The 19,512-nt window shown below is 36.5% G+C and overlaps 2 protein-coding genes across 5 annotated transcripts; both read left to right on the top strand.

Annotated features, from left to right (window-relative positions):
• Positions 1-661: 661 nt before the first annotated feature.
• On the top strand, positions 662-8,773 carry LOC137713298 (regulator of nonsense transcripts UPF3-like). 2 transcript variants are annotated; one of them, XM_068452592.1, is made up of 12 exons: positions 662-1,053; positions 1,741-1,847; positions 2,193-2,288; positions 2,414-2,512; positions 2,644-2,723; positions 2,892-3,005; positions 3,990-4,134; positions 4,831-4,901; positions 5,408-5,855; positions 6,699-6,808; positions 6,914-6,974; positions 8,082-8,773. In XM_068452592.1, the coding sequence occupies exons 1-11, from the start codon at positions 911-913 to the stop codon at positions 6,950-6,952; spliced, it is 1,452 nt and encodes a 483-aa protein (XP_068308693.1). In that variant the 5' UTR covers positions 662-910; the 3' UTR covers positions 6,953-6,974; positions 8,082-8,773. The 2 variants fall into 2 exon arrangements, with proteins under 2 accessions (XP_068308693.1, XP_068308686.1); XM_068452585.1 differs by having other exon boundaries at positions 3,972-4,134.
• A 3,707-nt stretch (positions 8,774-12,480) lies between these two features.
• Positions 12,481-19,512, top strand: LOC137713261 (shaggy-related protein kinase kappa-like). Of its 3 annotated transcripts, none has more exons than XM_068452557.1 (13): positions 12,481-12,755; positions 13,102-13,357; positions 13,586-13,678; positions 13,796-13,855; positions 13,945-14,217; positions 14,315-14,389; positions 15,636-15,692; positions 15,792-15,932; positions 16,025-16,075; positions 16,416-16,511; positions 18,409-18,492; positions 18,581-18,683; positions 19,107-19,512. In XM_068452557.1, exons 2-13 carry the CDS (start codon positions 13,202-13,204, stop codon positions 19,193-19,195), a joined length of 1,278 nt encoding a protein of 425 aa, XP_068308658.1. In that variant the 5' UTR covers positions 12,481-12,755; positions 13,102-13,201; the 3' UTR covers positions 19,196-19,512. The 3 variants fall into 3 exon arrangements, with proteins under 3 accessions (XP_068308658.1, XP_068308655.1, XP_068308664.1); XM_068452554.1 differs by having other exon boundaries at positions 12,482-12,755; positions 13,098-13,357; XM_068452563.1 differs by having other exon boundaries at positions 12,485-12,755; positions 13,098-13,348.

Raw genomic sequence — 19,512 nt, 5'->3', positions numbered from 1 at the left:
TTTACTTAGTTTCAAATTCAAGCTCCAATACTTGTTAAATACATAATTATATCGTAATTTCTCTCAAATTTTCCAAATATTTAATACTCTCAATTTTTTCCAAATCAATTGCATATTTGTATCTTATTTTAACGCATTATTGTTACAAAACTAAACAAAAAATGATAAAGAGAAATGAGTAGAAGTGAGTATAGTAATGATAATCTTTACCAAATTGAAATAAAACCAAACCGAAATTGAAGAATTGAACCAAACTGAAATTTATTAGTTCGGTTTCAATTTAGTTGTTTAAAAATTAAACTGAACCAAAATAGGCAAAACGTACCCTTAACTATAGAAGGCTATTCCCTCCGAGCGTAAGCAAATTACTAGAAGTTGGAGGTTTTTAAGTTGGAGTGTTGAAGTGTAGAAGATGGTTTGGTTTTCGGTTCTGTTAAAAACTGAATAAAACCGAAACAATTTTATCATCTTTTTAATGTAAAAAATATCGTGTTTTTTTTTAAATAAAAATAAAAAAATAAAAAAAACCGAAACCTCCCCGTAAAATTAGGAGTCTAAACGGTGCGTCCTACGTTATTACTTCCATATGTCACGCGCCAACACGCCCACGTATTCATACATATATGACTTCTTCGCACAAAACCCAGAGAGAAGGACAGAGGAGAGGGGGAGGAGACCTGAAAGCGCAAAACGCAACCGTTCCCAACTCACTCTTGCGTCTGTAGCTTTTCCGTGCATGGCGATTGGTGAATTTGGGCTTTCAATTAAGAATTAGGGTTCTTCAGAAGCCAATAAGATGTAGTTTAACGGACAATTTTTCGTGTATTTTCGAAGCAATTTGCGAAAATCGCTCGAGTCTGCTGCGAAGCTTTTAGTTGGTTTCTAGGGTTTTTAGTTTTTGGAAGGGGAGATGATGAAGGGCCAGTTGGATCGTACAAAGGTGGTGCTGCGACACTTGCCGCCTTCGATTTCGCAAGCTGCGCTTGTGGAACAAATCGACGGTTTCTTTGCTGGCCGCTACAGTTGGGTCGCTTTTCGTCCGGGCAAGAAGAGGTTAGGGGTTTCTGTCAAAATTTTTATTGGTTCTACTTGAAATACAACTTCTTTTGCTGTTTTACGTGTCGGTTTGGCTTTGTTTTCGTCATTTTGTTGATGGGTTAGCATAATTATTCCGTAGAAATTGAGTACCATAGGTTCATGCTACTTGGAATGTGGACTTTGTATCGGATGGGAATGTTGGGTGGGTTCTTCTGATCGCTCCTGTGATCGTCATTAACATGGATTTGCAATTGAAATATGTCTTTTGATCTTCTATTTTGTGCTCTTGAAGGTCATTGATGAATGTAATATATTGCAAAGTCAGAAATTTTATTGTTGCCATTATCTGTTTAAGATTTTTCACATTTCAGTTTGCATGGTTCGGATTGCATAGTTTTTCATAGCTACTGTGTCATCTCCAGGTTCTTGCATTTATATTTTAGTCTAAGGAAATGTTTCCAGTATTGGTGGTATATCAAGAATCCTTTATTCCGGCTGTTGCTTGTTTCTGTGGCTTTGTTTCCTGCTTTTATTTGATAATTCTGGGCTCCTTGTTCTAATGTTGAAACTTCCTTTCATGGTTTAAATTGTAATTGTAATAGGATAATGACTAGCCACATTTGAGCATCAAGTGTTTGAAACTTTGAATGTTCGGCTGCATAGAAGATTAGCTAATTTTCTTTTCTTGAATTAATTTTTCAGCCAAAAGAATCAGTCATATTCTAGAGCCTACATTGATTTGAAGAGGCCAGAGGATGTATTCGAGTTTGCTGAATTCTTTGACGGTCATCTGTTTGTTAATGAGAAGGGTACTGTTTGAGCATGCATTTGCAGATTTATCATACACATCAATTCTCTTGCTGGAAGTCTTGTTGAAATTTATCTTTATTCAGCTTATACGCATGTTTGTTTTTTAAATTACATTTATTCTTTCTGTTGCTAAGACGCACTCCAAACTCAGGGTGGTAAGGAAGTTTTTTCTTGTGCTTTACTTGCAGCTCAAGAAATATAAACGCTGAATTTTTTATTTTTTTAGAAGACTTAACATGCCATTCTCATGTTTTTGTCTTTGTTTATATTCTATTTGTCTCGGGAACCTTTCACAATTTTTATATGAGACATGGAATTTAAACGTATTTATTTTCCATTTTCAGGTGGTCAATTTAAAGTTATTGTTGAGTATGCTCCATCACAACGTGTTCCAGAACATTGGTCTAAGAAGGATGGTCGTGAAGGAACCATATTCAGAGGTAATAATTTAACATTTAACATTCATTTAAATAAAAATTCGACAGCTTGTTTTGTTGCATGTGGACTTATATATACAATCATTTTCCTGTTAGTAAGTACAAGTATTTACTTGATGAACATCTAGATCCCGAGTATCTGGAGTTTCTTGAATTTATTGCAAAGCCTGCTGAGAATCTTCCAAGTGCAGAGTTACAATTGGAGAGAAGAGAAGCAGAACGATCTGGTTAGTCAGACAGATCTCTTAATATAATATAAGCTTGGAGCTTGTAATTATAGACAACAAAGAAAATTCCGAAAACTCAAAATTCTCATAGTGCATTCTTTTAAATGGTTCACTTTTCTTATTTTTTAAAGGTGCTGGAAAGGATGCTCCTATAGTTACACCATTAATGGACTTTGTTCGTCAAAAAAGGGCTTCCAAAGCTGGATCTCGGGTATTTTATGGATTATATTACTGAAAACTAGGAGACAATTGATTAGTGGAAATTCATATTTTCAATATGATTTTCAATTATTGCATTTTAGTGCTGTTGGGAGCTGTTAAAATTGAATTTTAGATAATGATTGATGACTTTCTAAGCATACTTCTTGTTTGTTGACAGAGGTTACTGTCTAATGGTAAAGCAAGCAGAAGAGCTGGTGTATCATCTGCTCGAAGTCCTACTTTACCTATGACCAAACGAGGTTCTGAGAGGAAAAAGAATTCTGCCTCAATGGTACTTATTTTTTTATGCATATGAAGTTCACATAGGGGAATGCCAGTTTATGAAATCACTATATATTCTGTTATATTTTTCCTGAATAACTGTTTGAGTGGTAAATCTCACTCTTAGCCTCCCATTGATCAGAATTGAGAACTATTGATCTAGAACACCCAGTGATTGATCGGAATTGAGAACTGTTGATCTAGAACACCCAGTGATTCACGACCTCCACCTTCTTTGGAATCCTTTTCATTCCCCACATCATCTTGGAAATACTGGTTAACATGGGCATAAGTTTCAAATTATAGATCATCTCTCTTCTCAGTGCTTGTGTGAAACTCTACCTTCATGTTCAAATATGACGAAGGCTGGTAGATATTTATGTTTAACAATGGTTCACTAGGAGTTCGACATTTGCATTGGCCAGACTTTTCCATATAATCGAATTGAGGGGTTGATATGTCTCAACTTTTAAACTTTGGAGTTCCCCAGGAATTGAACAAATACTTTCAGCAATGGTAACCCCCTTTTTTATTTATGTTCTTTGAAAGCTATAATACCATGAATTTAATAGTGCTAGTACTCATATATGCAACATTGTAGTTATTATATTTGATCAATGTTATTGTTATCATATGTAATTGTTCAAAAAATAGAAGAGATGAAACTTGTAAGGGTAATTGCTTTTTTAACTTTTGGGTATGGGTTGTATATCCAAAATTTGAATAATTTTGTTGGTTCTCTGCATTACTTCTGGTATTAAAAGGTATCGTACTAAATGTAGAATCCATGGCTTATCCTCTTCCAGCTGGACCATTTTCATCTTATTCATTGGGTTTTGCATTATTCTGTTTTCTTGTAGTTGGCCAGCCTATGGTGTTTTCTTAGTTTTTCAATTTTTGCAGTTCCTAGTTCCGTATTTGTCTCGTAATTTATAATTGATTGCATGTCAAATATTTTGTTTATGGTTGTTAATAGGGTCTGTCTGATTTGCAGTATGTTGTGAGGGATGCTAGAAAGAACACCGGTGACAAAAACAAGTCAACACATATATTGGTACCCAAGCGCGAGGATCAGCAACCTTCCAAGAAGTCTGCCACTTTGGCATCTGCAGTTGGAACCGAATTGTTGGAAGATAGTGGTATGTCGTTTGATTGTTTGAGAGTATTTGCTGACGACTATGCATTGTTTGCCCCTAGTACCTTCACTCACATGTAATGACTCACTGGTTTTCTTCGTCTGCGAAGTGGAGTTATCACTTTTGATGGCTCTTTTAAATGTACTTTGACGTCAAAGTTCTTTTCCCTTTCATTCTTATGGCTCTTGTGATTTTGTGATTATGTTGCAGAACTATAGTTTTAGGAATGGACTTTGTGCCTTTGGTCATTTACAGAATTTAAGGTTTTAAATTTCGTTGAGTTTTGAACTTTGGTCTTAGTTCGGTTATAATCTTGATTTGGTTGCAGAAAATGCTTTCATAGCTAAGAATTTTTTTTGGTAATTTTCATTGTTTCAATTAATTTTCATGTTAGCTTGATATTGTTTTAAGTTTTAGTTGGAGAATATCGACACAGTTCTGCATTTGCAAGCTTCTTCCTTGCATCCTTTCACATTTGAGTTTGTAGGTTTTTTCCTCCCTCCTATCGTTCCCTTTTTTAGTATTGTCCGTATTCCATTTTCTGGTACTGGATTGTTATTGTTGTATCGTATTTTCTTTTATTGATGTCCCCACCCCCAAAACCTTCTTTTGCGGTTGTTTCCTGAATTCTGTATGCCTTTTTCTTCTGACAGTGAGTTGGTTTCAGTTTTGATCTTTAAGTACTTACCACTATTTCAGGAGTTTCTGGTGCTGATGCTGGGAAAAAGAAAGTCTTGCTTGTGAAAGGGAAAGAGAAGGAGATATCTCATGTACACCTCCTCCTTCCTGCTTGATCCTGATCTCATTTACTATTGGTTATCTTTTTCTCTACATATATTAATTTTCAATGGTGGGCCGGGAGGGCTTATTTATGTTTTATTATGTGGTTCTATCAATATGCCAAAAGATGCCAGTTAAAACTTACATACTAGTTAACTTGTTGCACTTTTTGTACAGCATGATATAATTTAACGCTATATTCAGTTGTGATAGTGGCTATAGGTGCATATACTGTAGTGGTAAAGACATGCATGTACATACTATTATATTGTTTATTGAGCGCATGTTTCTGTGGAAAAGATCTAGATGCAACTATGTATTAATTTGCATATTTTAAGCATTATGTTATGTAAAATAAACATTTAGCTTCTGAAAAATGGTCATCAAATAAATCACGAAGTGCAACTTTTTGTTTGCGTATTAAGACTGGTTGAAGATGCACACTGAGAGATGTGGTCTCTTTGACTTCTGTTCATGTCTATCACTCCTTGTGCAGGTGCCGCCAAACATGTCACAGCAGCAGAGTTCATATTCTAAAAACATAGGTGGTTCAATTGCACTGAATCAGAACCCGCGTCGTCATGATAATGGAAGGATTATAAAAGGCATACTTCTGAACAAGGAGGCACGTCAAAGTCAGTCTTCTGGGATTCACTCAGGGCAGCAAATCCAGAGTTCGAGTTCAGATAGGAACAAACAATTTCCTCGATCGCAACATGTGCAATTGATTTTAAAGGATACAAATGGGGCTCCAGATCATAAGATAGTTGGGAATGACTTGCATGATATTTATAGTGAGAAGCAGGAGAAACGGACAAGAAATAAGGACAGACCTGATCGTGGTGTATGGACGCCTCTTAATCGTTTAGATGGATCATCTGCAAGTGATGAGTCTTTCTCATCTGCTTTTCAACAGGATCACTCACTTTTAGATTCATCAGAAGGTGCGACTCCTATTCAAAGAAAACTTTGTTTTCGGGTTACAGTGCATCAATGTTTATGTTCCTTTCCATGAATAATTGAAAATAATATGGACTTAGGTAAGAAAATACTATTGTTGAAACGTTGAAGAGCTTATCAGGCATAATTTTTCATGATAAAAAAAATTCCTGTGTAGGGTTCTTATATTAAATACTACAAGTGGGAATTTAAAACCCAGCTATTAGATATCTGCGTAAGTTCCAAAAACACAATTATGGACAAAAATTCTAACATCTCTATGTTGGTAAAATTGAAGAGGAACAATTTTTTGTGAAACTTCAAATGCTGTTTATTTGATCGATTATCTACTATTTTGACTATAAAAAACTAGTTAAATATAGGTTCATAAGGGCGCCCCACTTTCTAAATATATTGCAGGCTGTGCAGCTTACATGCTTACTCATAAATTGTTGTAGTGACTAGTGACTGATTGGATTGTGTCAAATTTCCACTTGTAATACTTCCAACACAGGATAATGTGGGGGAGGTTTAGGTAATAGGGTACAATGCATGTGATATGTATGTTACATTAGCTTTTGTATGTAGGTGATATTCTCAAGCCTAAATTTTTGTGGTGCTATTGAAATTTTGACCAAACACAGGCAATGGCAGTTTTATGCCATTATTATTCCGGGATCAAAATTTGGGTTCTTATGACTTTAAATGATGTTTCTATATGACTAGCAAATGTTTTGCACATTAAAGCACCTCCGCATTTGCGCGATCTATTTATGCATCTTTAGCTAGGCAGGAGCTTGGTGCATTTTTCTTAATGTAGTAATAACAAATACTAATACTTAATGCAGGCTCTCATAAACATCATGGTCGCCGTGGAGCAAAACATGTTAAGGAACTTGATGGCTCACCAGTTGCAGGTGAAGGAAAACATTCGAAGAGAGGCTATGGCTCCCACGAGGTGCATGAAGTCTGTTTTTAGCATGCTGCTTTACCTGTTTTCACTATCTTGTCTTTTGCTCATTCTGTAATAGGCTTTTAAACTTTTACTTTGATGTGTCTGCAGAAACAAGTGTGGATTCAGAAGTCGAGTTCTGGTTCCTAAGGATTTATTTTTTCTTAAACTGGTAAGCACTTATTTTGGATCAGTTTTATATCCACATCATCTGAATTATTCTGATCATCAACTAAATTATCTGCTTTCATTCTTTTCTATGCTATGGATAATTGATAGGAGTCACTAAAAGGCCATACAAGTCGATTGAAAAAGAGTGATACCTGTTAATGATAAGAGAGAAACTAACTAAAAGGCCATACAAGTCGATTGAAAAAGAGTGATACCTGTTAATGATAAGAGAGAAACTAACTTAGGTGGTAGGAATATATGCATTATAGACCTCTAAAAGGTAGAGCAGTGAAAGTAGAAGGTAAAAGGTAAAACACCACGAGACAGATCAAAACTAACATGTGATTCATTTGCAATACGGATGGCTCTTTTTTTATTCTTTTTAATTAATTAGGTATTGCTTTTGATAAAAAAAAAATTAATTAGGTATTGCTCTGAGTCTTCTAATTGTTTAGTGACTGGCAAGTAGGGAATTAACTGTTTAATGAACTATTTTTGAGAAATTAAATTTCTTGTGTGTTATAATGACTCTTTTGGACACCAATGGTACGAGCCATCAAGAGTGGTAAATCATAGCAGGACAGTTAAAAATTAAATGAGATCAGTTGTCATCTATTATGAATTGGGGTACCCTAATGCACTATATGAAGTTTTTTGTTTTGTTCTTATGGCTTTCATTTGAGATTCCCGGAGTCTCTCACTTGCATTGGTATGTTGTGACAATCACTATTGCCAGCACTGCCGAAGATGCTATTTTTATGTTGACTATGGAAACTGCTAGCTATGCTACCATTTTCTAGAACTACTGCGTGCACAACTGCATTAGTTTGCCATCAAAGCCTAGCATTTCATTTTGAAGTCCTCTCTTTCCGGACGCATCTCCCTCCTGCAGTATTGTTGAATCCATGCATGATCTACCAGCATTGAAAATAACATATAGATATTGTGTTACATGTATGATGGGTAATTAAGAAATCCATGTATGCATGATTAGTATATATTGCAAGAAATAGAGAAAAGAGGAAATCGACGCTTCTGATAAGAGGCTTAAATGGGGATTTGTCTTCTTATAAACGACTTAAATTGGTTTCTGTTTGTGACTTTGTAGTGTGATGTGTGGCTACTTGAACCTTGAGAGCAAATTACGCAAAAAACGAGAAAAAGAGAACCTTCATAGTGAGGCTATAGCAGCGCCCTGAAGCTGTCTGTTTTTGCCGGACAGATTACCAGGTGTAAACAAAAAGCTTCGGCAGCAAAGATGTTCCTTTTGGGAAAGCCATAAAGAAACCGGTATATAGAGATAACGTGTTTTGAAGAAACTGCCAAGTTTGGTGGTGACGATATGGAAATAGGAGGGGAAAGGAAGAATAATAAAAGTCATCAGAGTATATAACATAGTTTTCATCTCGGTGCCCCACCAATGGGTTCCTCTCAGAAGAGTTACAGACAGTCATTGTCGCCCTTCACTGGTTATCGGGATATCTATGTTATAGATGGTTGTCATCCATTAGTAAAACTGTAAATATAGAAGCGGAGCACTATATACAGATTCATGGTTTCATTATTTCTTGTATGCTATTGCCTTGTTGCGAGCAGTCTAGCATCTGGAACCAGGTATATTGTGTAAAGGCCCCGGGGTTTTCGCCGATACCCTTTAGCAGTTGATGGCCGGGCGAGTGACTGATTGATTGAGTCTGTTTTGTCGGTGTGTCACCTTGTTTTAACGGATGAGACATCGCTCTGAGTGAGATTGTATACAGGTCGTGGTAGTGTTTAATTGCCAGAACATAGTTTGTGTTCTCTCTCTCTCTCTCTCTCTCTCTCTCTCTCTCTCTCTCTCTCTCTCTATATATATATATATATATATATATATCTGCTGTTATATTGAATACAGGTTTCTGTAGTTTGTGCTTTAATTACTGGAGTGTAGTTTGTGTTGCCATCTCGCGTTGTACCGTTGGGGGAAAAAACTCAAAAAATGGCCTCCAGTGGTCCATTCTTGCCAAGGCAAGTGCCCGGTGAAGACCAACCACCGGGCCGAGGGAGCTTTAGGGCATGCGTGATGGCACAGAGTTGGAATGCAACGTTGATGATTGGAATTGTATATTTCAAATCCTATGTATGCATGTTGTAGCTATAGGGATTTCAAGTTTGCGGAGCTATATATACGAAACAGTAAAAACACTAGAAAGTAGAAACATTGATGTTCAGGTTTGCTTTTTCAAAAAGCACTTATGTTCAGAAGCCTTGTAGATACGGTAAAACGCTTCTATTAAACATTGAAGTCATTTATCATAAGCATTTTTGGCGAGGACTTCACTTTCAAACACTCATATCATTCAGGCTTAGAGAAGTATACAAACTGAACCACGTACATCTCGTACGACTAAATACATACACGGATTTGTTAATAATACGTCTCTATAACGATCAAAGCCAATTGGGACTGTGAAGCTGCAGAAGTTAACAAACCCTACGTCGCAGCCTTAAAGGGAATAAAAGTGACTCCTCATCATTTTTCACGTTCTCTAGCGTCACCAAGAAACCCTAGCCTAAACATGTCGAGTTCGACAAAAAAAAGTGAAAACTATTCCTACCCTAGTAAGATTTTTATTATTTATTGCTTCCTCAACAAAACCGACATTCCGGATGTAGGTAAGTTTTCCTTTCACGAGTGAAAAATGATAAAAATGCAGAATTAGTCAAGTCGGATTTAGAAAATACGTGACAATGTGGCAATATGAATCTTTCTGCATGCAACATAGTTTTTTTTTTTTTTTTTTTTTTTTTGAAGATCGTGCACTTTGACATTCACAAATTAATCATTTCGGAGAAAGTCTTAATTGTCGTCGGTTTGGTTTTTTTTTAGTGTCTCTTCAGTTCTATTTTCAAATAAAATTTTGTACCATGTTCTTCACTTAAAAAGTTTGGAGAGGGGGATGGGAAAGCATATCAAGAAACTCTGTGATTTCCAAGACTCGCTCCAGCCCAAGTTGCAAGCCACGCACAGAAATACTTCGCTCGGAAGAGCATGCTCAGAGAAAGGATGAGCAGATCAAGGACAATCATCCATGATATTATTACCACAACTGTTGACAATTGAAGTGTCTTGTCTCACCAGCAGCAGCTGCCAATTACCGCGGCACAACAGAATAAAACATCTGCACCAAGCGCAGCCACCATGGTAGGAGGAGGAGGAGGTGGACCGCAGTCAGTGAAGCACAGGCCTCAGCCGCACATACAGAAAAAGCTGGGACTAAACTGTCTGCACTATCAACACTCCTCTTGTGCCGTGTCAAATTAAGGACTGCATGGAGTTGTGATTGTTTGGTAGCTTCAATTCCTTCAGCTTCTTCGCTTGAAATAATTACTGGCTTTATTGCTAAAAGATGCTTACGGTATCAGGTTTATTTAAATCACAGCTGGAAGTATTAAGGTTCATACTATTTGCATTCTCCCAAGAACGCGTAAGCTCGAAGGAAAATGATTTTCACACTCTCATTTTCTTCACTTACACTCCTTGCTTGTCTATGTTCCTTGATTGATCGTTGATTCATTCAATCTTGCGACCAAACATGAGAGGGTATGAAGCTGCAGAAATTAACAAACCCAACAAGCATGTTGATAGTGTATAAATTAACAGATCAAATTCGTTTCCGTTATGGTTTCTCAAAACTTTATTGATCTGCCGAGACTAGTGAAACGTAGCATAAGTAACATGCCATCATGTTTCTGAGTACCATATCATGATCTGAATTACAAGAAAATAAACAAACACTAGGACATGTTCCACGGTTCCTTCCAAACATGTATTAATTTACTGCGTTGCTTATGATTAATCACTTGTAATTTATGTTATGTGGAGAACCGTGGAGCGTGCGGCATGGTGCTGGCTTTAGCCGATCGAGAGAAATGCGAAGTGAAGTTAGTCTGATCTCCATTGACACCAGAGGTTTCTTCGAAGGAACCGAGGAACGGATTGACCAGCAATACAAGCCCGCCGGTAAAGACTCTTTCCCGGGGCCTTCAACTTCCATCCCTCAGCTATATATTGTTGTGGAGATTCTATATTTCCCGGCATCGGAGTCCCTGCGGTTGCTGCTAGTGGTGCGATTGTAGCCAACTCACTAATTTCTGTGTCTCAACTCCGAACTTCTTGATGCCATTGGAATTTGAAATGAAAATTTAAGGCTGCTTAAAATGACTCTTTCGGAAACTATTTTTTGGATCGATTTTGATATTGGAATGCCTGCTGGAAATGAAATAGTTATCAAACGGGATCGAAATAATCGAAAAATTATAATTTCAACATGATAAGACGCGGAGTGTGAAGTCCAAAGTACATGTCTGTCTTCTTCTACGTTCGTTTGCCTTGGATGAAAATAAGGGGACGCGGAGAGTTACGTTTGCATGCTGTCCATAAAAGTACTTTAGATGATTGACTTTTAGGGCATGCTTTTTCAAGTAGTTTGCCTTGTGGGCCTCTTCTTGGGACTTATCCTAATTGTTTGAGATTTTGTCCTTGAAAAGTCATTTTTGGTTCATTCAGTTAGTCTTGAAGTAATTTTAAGTTGCCGGAATATTTGAATTCGAGATTTTTTCAAACATTTGATTTAAGCGTAGGACCTTTATGATTGAAGAATTGTATCTACGATAATTATGTAACTATTGAGTAATGATGTTTTTATCAACATGTATGGCCTCTTTTTTCTTCACCGGTATTTATTTCATGTGATTTTACTCCAATAAGATTTTTTCTAAAGACCATTTCCTCTTAACATGCCAGCTACAACGTAAAGAAAAAAAAATTACAAATATGAAGGGCAAAAGCAGTTTTTCTTTTTTCCATTTAAAAATATATTAGACAAATTAAATTTGTAATATAAGACTTGGGTTGTTAATAAGTCGAGTAAAACTGAATATCACTTTGCTCAAATTTGAATTATTCAATTTTTTTTCGAACTCAAACGAGCCTAACTCAAGAGAACTTTAAAAAATAAAAAATCGATACCAAGCTCAATTGCTTCGGGCTAATAGTGCGCTCTTGCAAACAAGAATTTTCAAATTTATGAAGACACATTTTCATTGTAGAATACATTAAACAGAAAACATATAACACAAAAGATTCAAACAGAGTTGTTGGCACAAAGTCAACCGATGCTTCTTCCCAAGATATAGTCATTGCTTCTTCTTAGGAAAAAAATTTTACGACACGTAAGCTTTCTATCTCTTCGCAGCATTGCTCTGTCATACTTACGTCTATTGCGAAAAATTCCCTACTACCACCTTCTTACAAAAGTTTAAGACTCAATACTTGTAATTTACAAATGAAATTAAATATTAATAGACCGTAATAATAATCGACAGAAGGCAAGCAAAATTAAAAGTATTAGAATCATATTATATTCCCCTCCTCATGTTTTTAGATAAAGAAGAGCAATGGAAAGCAAAAATCAACCTCCACTTGTCCTTAAACTCTTATTATTCTTTCTTTGTCTTTAAACAAGAGCCCAAAGCTGTCGTCAACTACTTGTTCGTACTCCTGACTCACTCACTACTCAAACAAACTCACTGCAAAAGTAATTTAAAAAAAAAAAAGAGAATAAAGCCTCATCAAAAAGTAGATTGAATTTTCTGGCAGTAATAACAGTAATCCGATCACTCTCTCCGATCGAATTCTTCTCCTTCCCAAATTTTCTGCTCAAATCTCAAAAATTCCAGGAGCGGAGCGGAGTTTAAAATGCGCGAGCTCTGCTTCCAGGCCTCCCCGAAACGCTTGCAGGTCAGTCGTCCGAACCGATCCGTTTTTCTGGATTTTGGATGTATTGCGTTTGAAAATGCCGAGAATTAATTGTTTTGTTGGAGTCCGATTGATTTCGGAGGATCGGCGGTGGTTTTTAAATTTTTATTTGTATTTGGTGCTTAATTTAAAAAATTGGAGTGAGTTTGGTGTGGATCTGAGCTAAATTAAGTAATTGATTGACTCTGCAATTTTTTTAATTTTTCATTTGAATTTTGTTTCAGCAATTTCAGCTCAATTTCTATGTTTTATGGATTTTAATTTTAATTAATGCTTTTGTGGAAAGAAATTTGAATTTTTTATTATTTTTATGTTGTTTAATAGAAAGATAGGTGCTTGGATGGGAGTGGACGCAGGAGCAGGGTGCGAGGAGGGGAAGGAGTAGCATCATTTGCTGTGCTGCAGTAGTGAAGTGATCAGACGTCGGTATGGCATCTGCTAGCCTAGGGAATGGTGGAGTTGGCAGTTCAAGGTCTGTGAATGGCTTCAAGAGTTCGTCTAGTTCGGTTGATTGGCTGGGGAGGGAGATGCTCGAGATGAGCTTGCGGGACAAGCCGGATCGTGATGACGATAGAGTAAGCCGTGTTCGTTCTAAACTGTTTGAATATAATGTGAAATTTTTGCTTTAACTGTCATTTGTTGCGACTATCACATAACGAAATCGTGGCCCTTTACATTGCCACAAGCAACTGATGAGCAAAATGGTTCTCAAGCATTTTGGTCTAGATTAAGGCCCTGCTCTAGTTGAATGCGACTTGTTTTGACTAGAATTTGGTGTTTTTTGACAGTCCTTACTATTTCTTCTGTTGTAGGATAGCGAACCGGATGTAATTGATGGAGTGGGTGCTGAAACAGGACGTGTAATACGAACGACTGTTGGTGGTCGAAGTGGTCAATCTAGGCAGGTTGGACAAGATTCTATTTTTCTTCAAATTTAATCTAGTAATGGTATTGCAAATCAGAAGCAGTGATTTCCTATAACTCGGTGACTTACATTTTGTTTCTTTGTCTGGTTTCTACAGACAGTAAGCTATATTTCAGAACATGTGGTTGGAACTGGTTCTTTTGGGGTTGTTTTCCAGGTAGGTAGAACTATATACTTTGCTCAATAGAATCTACCTGATTTTCATATGAATTACATTGTTGATAAAACTTTAACTTCTTTGCGCAGGCGAAATGTAGAGAAACTGGAGAGATTGTTGCTATCAAGAAGGTGCTCCAAGACAAGCGCTACAAGAACAGGGAGTTACAGATTATGCAGATGTTGGATCATCCAAACATTGTTGCCCTAAAGCATTGCTTCTTCTCAACCACAGACAAAGAAGAGGTTTACTTGAACCTTGTACTTGAATTTGTTCCTGAAACGGTGAACCGCATTGCGAGGAACTATAGTAGGATCAGCCAGCGAATGCCCATAACATATGTTAAACTTTATACCTATCAGGTATGAATTTGGCTTCATTTGTACTTTCTCCGTCTTTTGGTTTAATTGTAATGAACACAATCTAAGGCTTCTCTTTTTCAACTTTGTTGTGGTGCAGATATGCAGGGCACTTGCTTATATACATAATTGTATTGGAATCTGTCACCGTGATATCAAGCCTCAGAACTTACTTGTAAGATTTTTTTTTTTCTTCCTAAGGAACTGGGAGCTCCTGTATGACAAAATATGTGATTGACACCATTGCAAGTTATCTGTCTGACCAATAACCTGGTCTACTAAGCAGAGCCATTGATTGCTTTTACTAGTCAACTCTCATGTATGTGTCAAATTGGTGCAATACCTTTGTTATTTAGATGGTAATAGTGTTTTCAGAGTCGAAGGCATAATATGAGGCGTTTTGTTGCTTTTTGAACTACCATAAGCTTTCCGTGTTTTCCCATAAATATTGTAATTAAGTTAGACTTTATTTAAATCAAGCAGTGCTTAGGGAGTTAGGGTAATGCTGCACATGCACAATGTAGTTCTTGTGACAACATGCTGCTCTAATGATTACTGGATCAATACTTAGTAGCTGGTAGACTTTGAACCTTCCATATATATCTCTATTTGTGTTTTGTGTGTGTCTAAGTTTCCACACCATGCTGCTTCTGCGCCTCTATTTTATGTACCTTGAGTCCTCCAATTTCAAAAATTCCCCGCAGTGTTATGGATAACATTCTCATAATAACATTCTCATCAAGCTATCTCATATGATATCCTTCAATTTCAATAAGAAAGTAGTTTGATGCGTAACTTTTATAATTCATGGATTTGGGGTGATTTTAGTGATTGCAGTTTCTCTTCTTCCTTTGAGGATTAGATATTAGTTCTCTTAGAGCCTATATTATATTGAGCATTTTGGTGTCTATGGAAAGGACTTGATTTTTATTTCTTAAAGGGCGTAAATAGGAAGTTACTACCCTTCCTTATCAGTTTGTAAGGCTGTATTATCATTGTCAGCCTAGCAAGCTTAAAAGAAAGTTGGTCAAATACCATAACAAAGAAATTAATAAAGAAACAAGATAGATAGTATTGAATAACTTGGAGCACATTTTGCGGAAGTTTGAACATTCTTGTTGGGCACGTTCCGCATTGTCTTTCAATAATTTGAGCCATCCACTTTTTAGGTCCCACTCTAAGAATGTATCTGATCACAATGCCTAAATTGTATTCAATTTGTCTAATGTTCAAGGAGTATCCTCGGAAGGGTCTGAGAAAGTAGAGGATTCGATTCATTGGACTACATTGCAGGATGGCCTCTACAAGGATGTCTACGCTTTTCTTAAAATGCCGGCCTCCTCTTTGAATAATTTTTCTACATCTATATACTCTGCCATTCACCTTTTGTTGGTCATGTTCTAATGCTTCATGTCATTCAGGTGAATCCACACACGCATCAGCTGAAACTTTGTGATTTTGGGAGTGCAAAAGTGTTGGTGAGTTTTGCACTCCATCCTTTTTACTGATGAAGGTGTCTTATGGTCTTGTTATCTAATTTCATTTGCTTACATGGCTGTTCCATTTGTGTTTATCAGGTGAAAGGAGAACCAAATGTTTCTTACATCTGCTCAAGATATTATCGTGCTCCAGAATTGATATTTGGTGCCACTGAGTACACAACAGCTATTGATATATGGTCTACAGGTTGTGTGATGGCTGAATTACTTCTTGGCCAGGTGATTTGGTACTCAAATATGTGAATACTTGCTGTTTTTGTTACTCTTGTCCTTAAAAATACTTAATATTGTGTAGCCAAATTCTCTTGCAGCCCTTGTTTCCTGGCGAAAGTGGAGTGGACCAACTAGTTGAGATAATTAAGGTGAGGATGTCAATCTAGTTCTGTGTAGATTGCCATTTTGTATTTATTTAGCGAACTTTAAATATCGAATTAAAACTGTAAAACAAAACCATCAGGGTTGAGTATATGAGTTCGCTTTGACTCTTTTTGGGTTGATTTTGGTCATCCTAGGTTCAATCAACTATTATAAACTGTTACTCCTTAGAATTTCATCATTTTTTTTTGGTGGTGAAATCTTCTATGATTTAAAAGTCTACAGTTCTCTAGTCTTTAAGAAGCTGTTGTTTTCATGTTTTCAAATTTCCACAATTATGAAAAGAGGAATGAATAGACATACGGTTAATTATACATTTTTGTGCAGGTTTTGGGGACTCCAACCAGAGAGGAGATAAAGTGCATGAATCCAAACTATACTGAATTTAAATTCCCACAGATAAAGCCTCATCCGTGGCACAAGGTGTGTCTTTGCGCGTACTCTTATATTATTCTTACATTTATGCTTGTGACTTTAAATTTTATTTTATAGATCAAGCCATGATGTATTGCTAGACCTTAAATTGTATTATTGCACTGATATGTGTACATTGTCACCGTCAAACCTAGCATGAAAAATGCTCCTGCTGTTGCTAATTCAGACAGTAGTCTTTATGAGTGAAATCCTAGTAGTAGTTTGATTAATCCTTTGTAGTGAGACTAGGGTAAATTTTTTTATTTGGTTGGTGTCCTTAGCAGGCCACTCCCAAGTTTTGTTAAATTAGGACTGTACTCAGTAGATTGAAAAGAGAAATGTTGCTGTTTAGTTATGAAGAATCTTCACAATGGTTTTGATAAGTGATTACACTGATTGCTAAAGTAAATAGAATTTTTTGCACTTAAGTATAGTGTTTTCCAAGAACATGTTAAAGGACAGGAAAAAAAATGTCATTAAATTGATGACCTGCCGTAATGGGATATAGCCTGAGAGAGCTGATTGATGAATGAAGATTTGTAGGCTCTAACTAGTAAAGCATGACGTTTTTCACTTCGAGTTTCGTTGGCTTCTTTGGTTGAGCTAGGGATGATTTGCACCATGTAAACATGCCAAGAAAGAAAAAGAAAATATTTTAAGGTGATGTCCTAATCCTATCATGTAAGAGCATCTCCAATCATGCTCTATATTTTCAAGTCAAATTTAACTGAAAAGACTAGAAAGTTATCTTAGGAGCTACCTAGAAAATTTCTACTCCAAACATATTGTCTAATTTGGGAAGTCATAGTAACTATGAACCAATACAAACAGAGTTTATATTTGAAAAGTAATCAATGCTAGGAGATCCTTTCTCCCTCCCCAAATTTAGGAGTTCTTAGAGGATTTGCTATGCTGGGAGCAGGGTAGGGAGTGTCTTGGAGATGAATTTTTTCCAAAGTCTCCCTAATTTTTAGTGAGGAGCTCATTTAGGGAACCCATTGGAGATGCTCTAAGGATATAGTCTATGTGGAACTGATTGGTGACTGAAAATTGAGTAACTTCAAGTATTGTAAGCTGGGCTTTGATGAGTTTGAGTTTTCCTGGCTTCTTTGGTCAAGTTAGGGATGACTTGTCACTGTATGTTGCATTTCTCATGTATCTAACAAGGCATATAAAATCCGATGAAAGTACATCAATAGAAATTATAAAGTTGGTTCAGGTTGGATGTATGAACTCTTGGTATGTGACTAGTGCCTTGTCCAGTGGAATCTGCTTCAGAGATTAATGCACTGTCTATTTGTGATGTGTTTGGATGAGACTTTTTAAGGTATAATTGGGTGGTGATTAGGGGCATGATGGTGTGAACTGATATGAACCTTTGTATCGTTTAGTTTCTAATATATTTAAGATGAGTGGGCGTGCAAAAATAATGTATATGTGGAGCTGGCAAAGTGGGGTTGGCAATTTGCATGGAGATGGAGACTATTATTCATAGATTTTTAATTAAGAAATCATGAGGTCATGACATATAGGTGTTGAAGGTTGAAAATTCTGTATGGGGCCAAGGCTTGCATTAATAATTTATTTATAGCTTGGGAACCCTACGTTTTTTATCCAGAAGTTGACATTTATAACTTTCTTGAGTGTCATTCAGATGGTCAAATAAACTCGAGAAAAGTAACTGCTTAATCATGAATCTTTGACTGCCTTAACACATATTCCGCCAAATTATATTATCCCATGCAGAACGCAGTATGCCTGTTCCTGTTGATGTGGTATTTATATCCATCTCATATGTAGCTTTCATCATTATTGCTGTTGTTCATTTTGGTTGTGATAAGCTGTTGCTCTAAATAGGAATTTATTTATCATGGAGATTAACCATGATATTCTTGTCATGTTGCAGGTATTCCAAAAACGCTTACCCCCAGAGGCAGTAGATCTTGTTTGTAGGTTTTTCCAGTATTCCCCGAACCTGCGATGTACTGCTGTAAGTATGACTTTCAATTTTAGTTTCCTTCAGTAAAAAAGAAAGAAAACAATTCAGCGCTAATTACTTTATTGCTTTGGTTTTGCAGTTGGAAGCTTGCATTCACCCTTTCTTTGATGAATTGAGAGACCCAAATACTCGTCTTCCTAATGGTCGCCCTCTTCCTCCTCTATTCAACTTTAACCCCCAGGGTGAGTTTGATTTGAATCCTTTACATAAAAACATGGGAGTTTTAACAAAATGCCTGCGGTACTGTTCACTTTAACGAAAAACCACATTTTTACACTAAAAAGTCAATTTTGGTACTGTTCAATTTACCCTTTATTTTGTCCTTATTGTTAAAACTCAAAGTTTTCAAGCCCTTTTCATTAGTTTTCCTTAAAAACATAGTACCATTTCACTTTTCTAGAAATTTTTGTGGAGATTGTGCCATTGGCTTCATGGTGATTATGATAATTGCAAGTTCTTTAATCTAATGTGAATAAAAAGGCTCGATTATGTCCTTTTTTATTCTTATTCTACAAATGTGCAGTTTTGCATTCACCGGAATTTTTTACATTTGGTTTCCATGTTTCTAATGCTCCTTTTATGCTTCATTATATTCTCTTTGATAGAGCTTCAAGGAATTCCAACAGACATAGTCAACCGACTTATTCCAGAGCATGCCCGTAAGCAGAACTTATTCATGGCTTTGCACACCTAGCAACTTCCACGAGCGTCTGTTGCTTCTGCATACCATCACAACTCCAGTATGTTCCTGTATCAACATATGTAAAATCTCTCTTACCTTTTCACTTGTCATCGTGTGTCCTGTGATTGCGAGTAGTACGAGTGTTGCAACTGTTTGCGAAACAAGTTAGGAAAATCCGAAGATTTAAGTTTGCATGCGGATAGAGGTAGTTTTGTATGCTTATTTGAAGACCAAATATAGATAATATCTATGTTACTGCGACTCCCACTGCGAGGAATATGAGATGAAGACCGGTAATATGTATACGCCAAGAGTTTCTTTTTTCTTTC

Source organism: Pyrus communis, chromosome 1, assembly GCF_963583255.1.
Source record: "Pyrus communis chromosome 1, drPyrComm1.1, whole genome shotgun sequence".
Lineage (NCBI taxonomy): Eukaryota > Viridiplantae > Streptophyta > Magnoliopsida > Rosales > Rosaceae > Pyrus > Pyrus communis.
The sequence above is the reverse complement of the archived record's forward strand: the minus strand, read 5'-3'. Positions and strand labels throughout refer to the sequence as shown.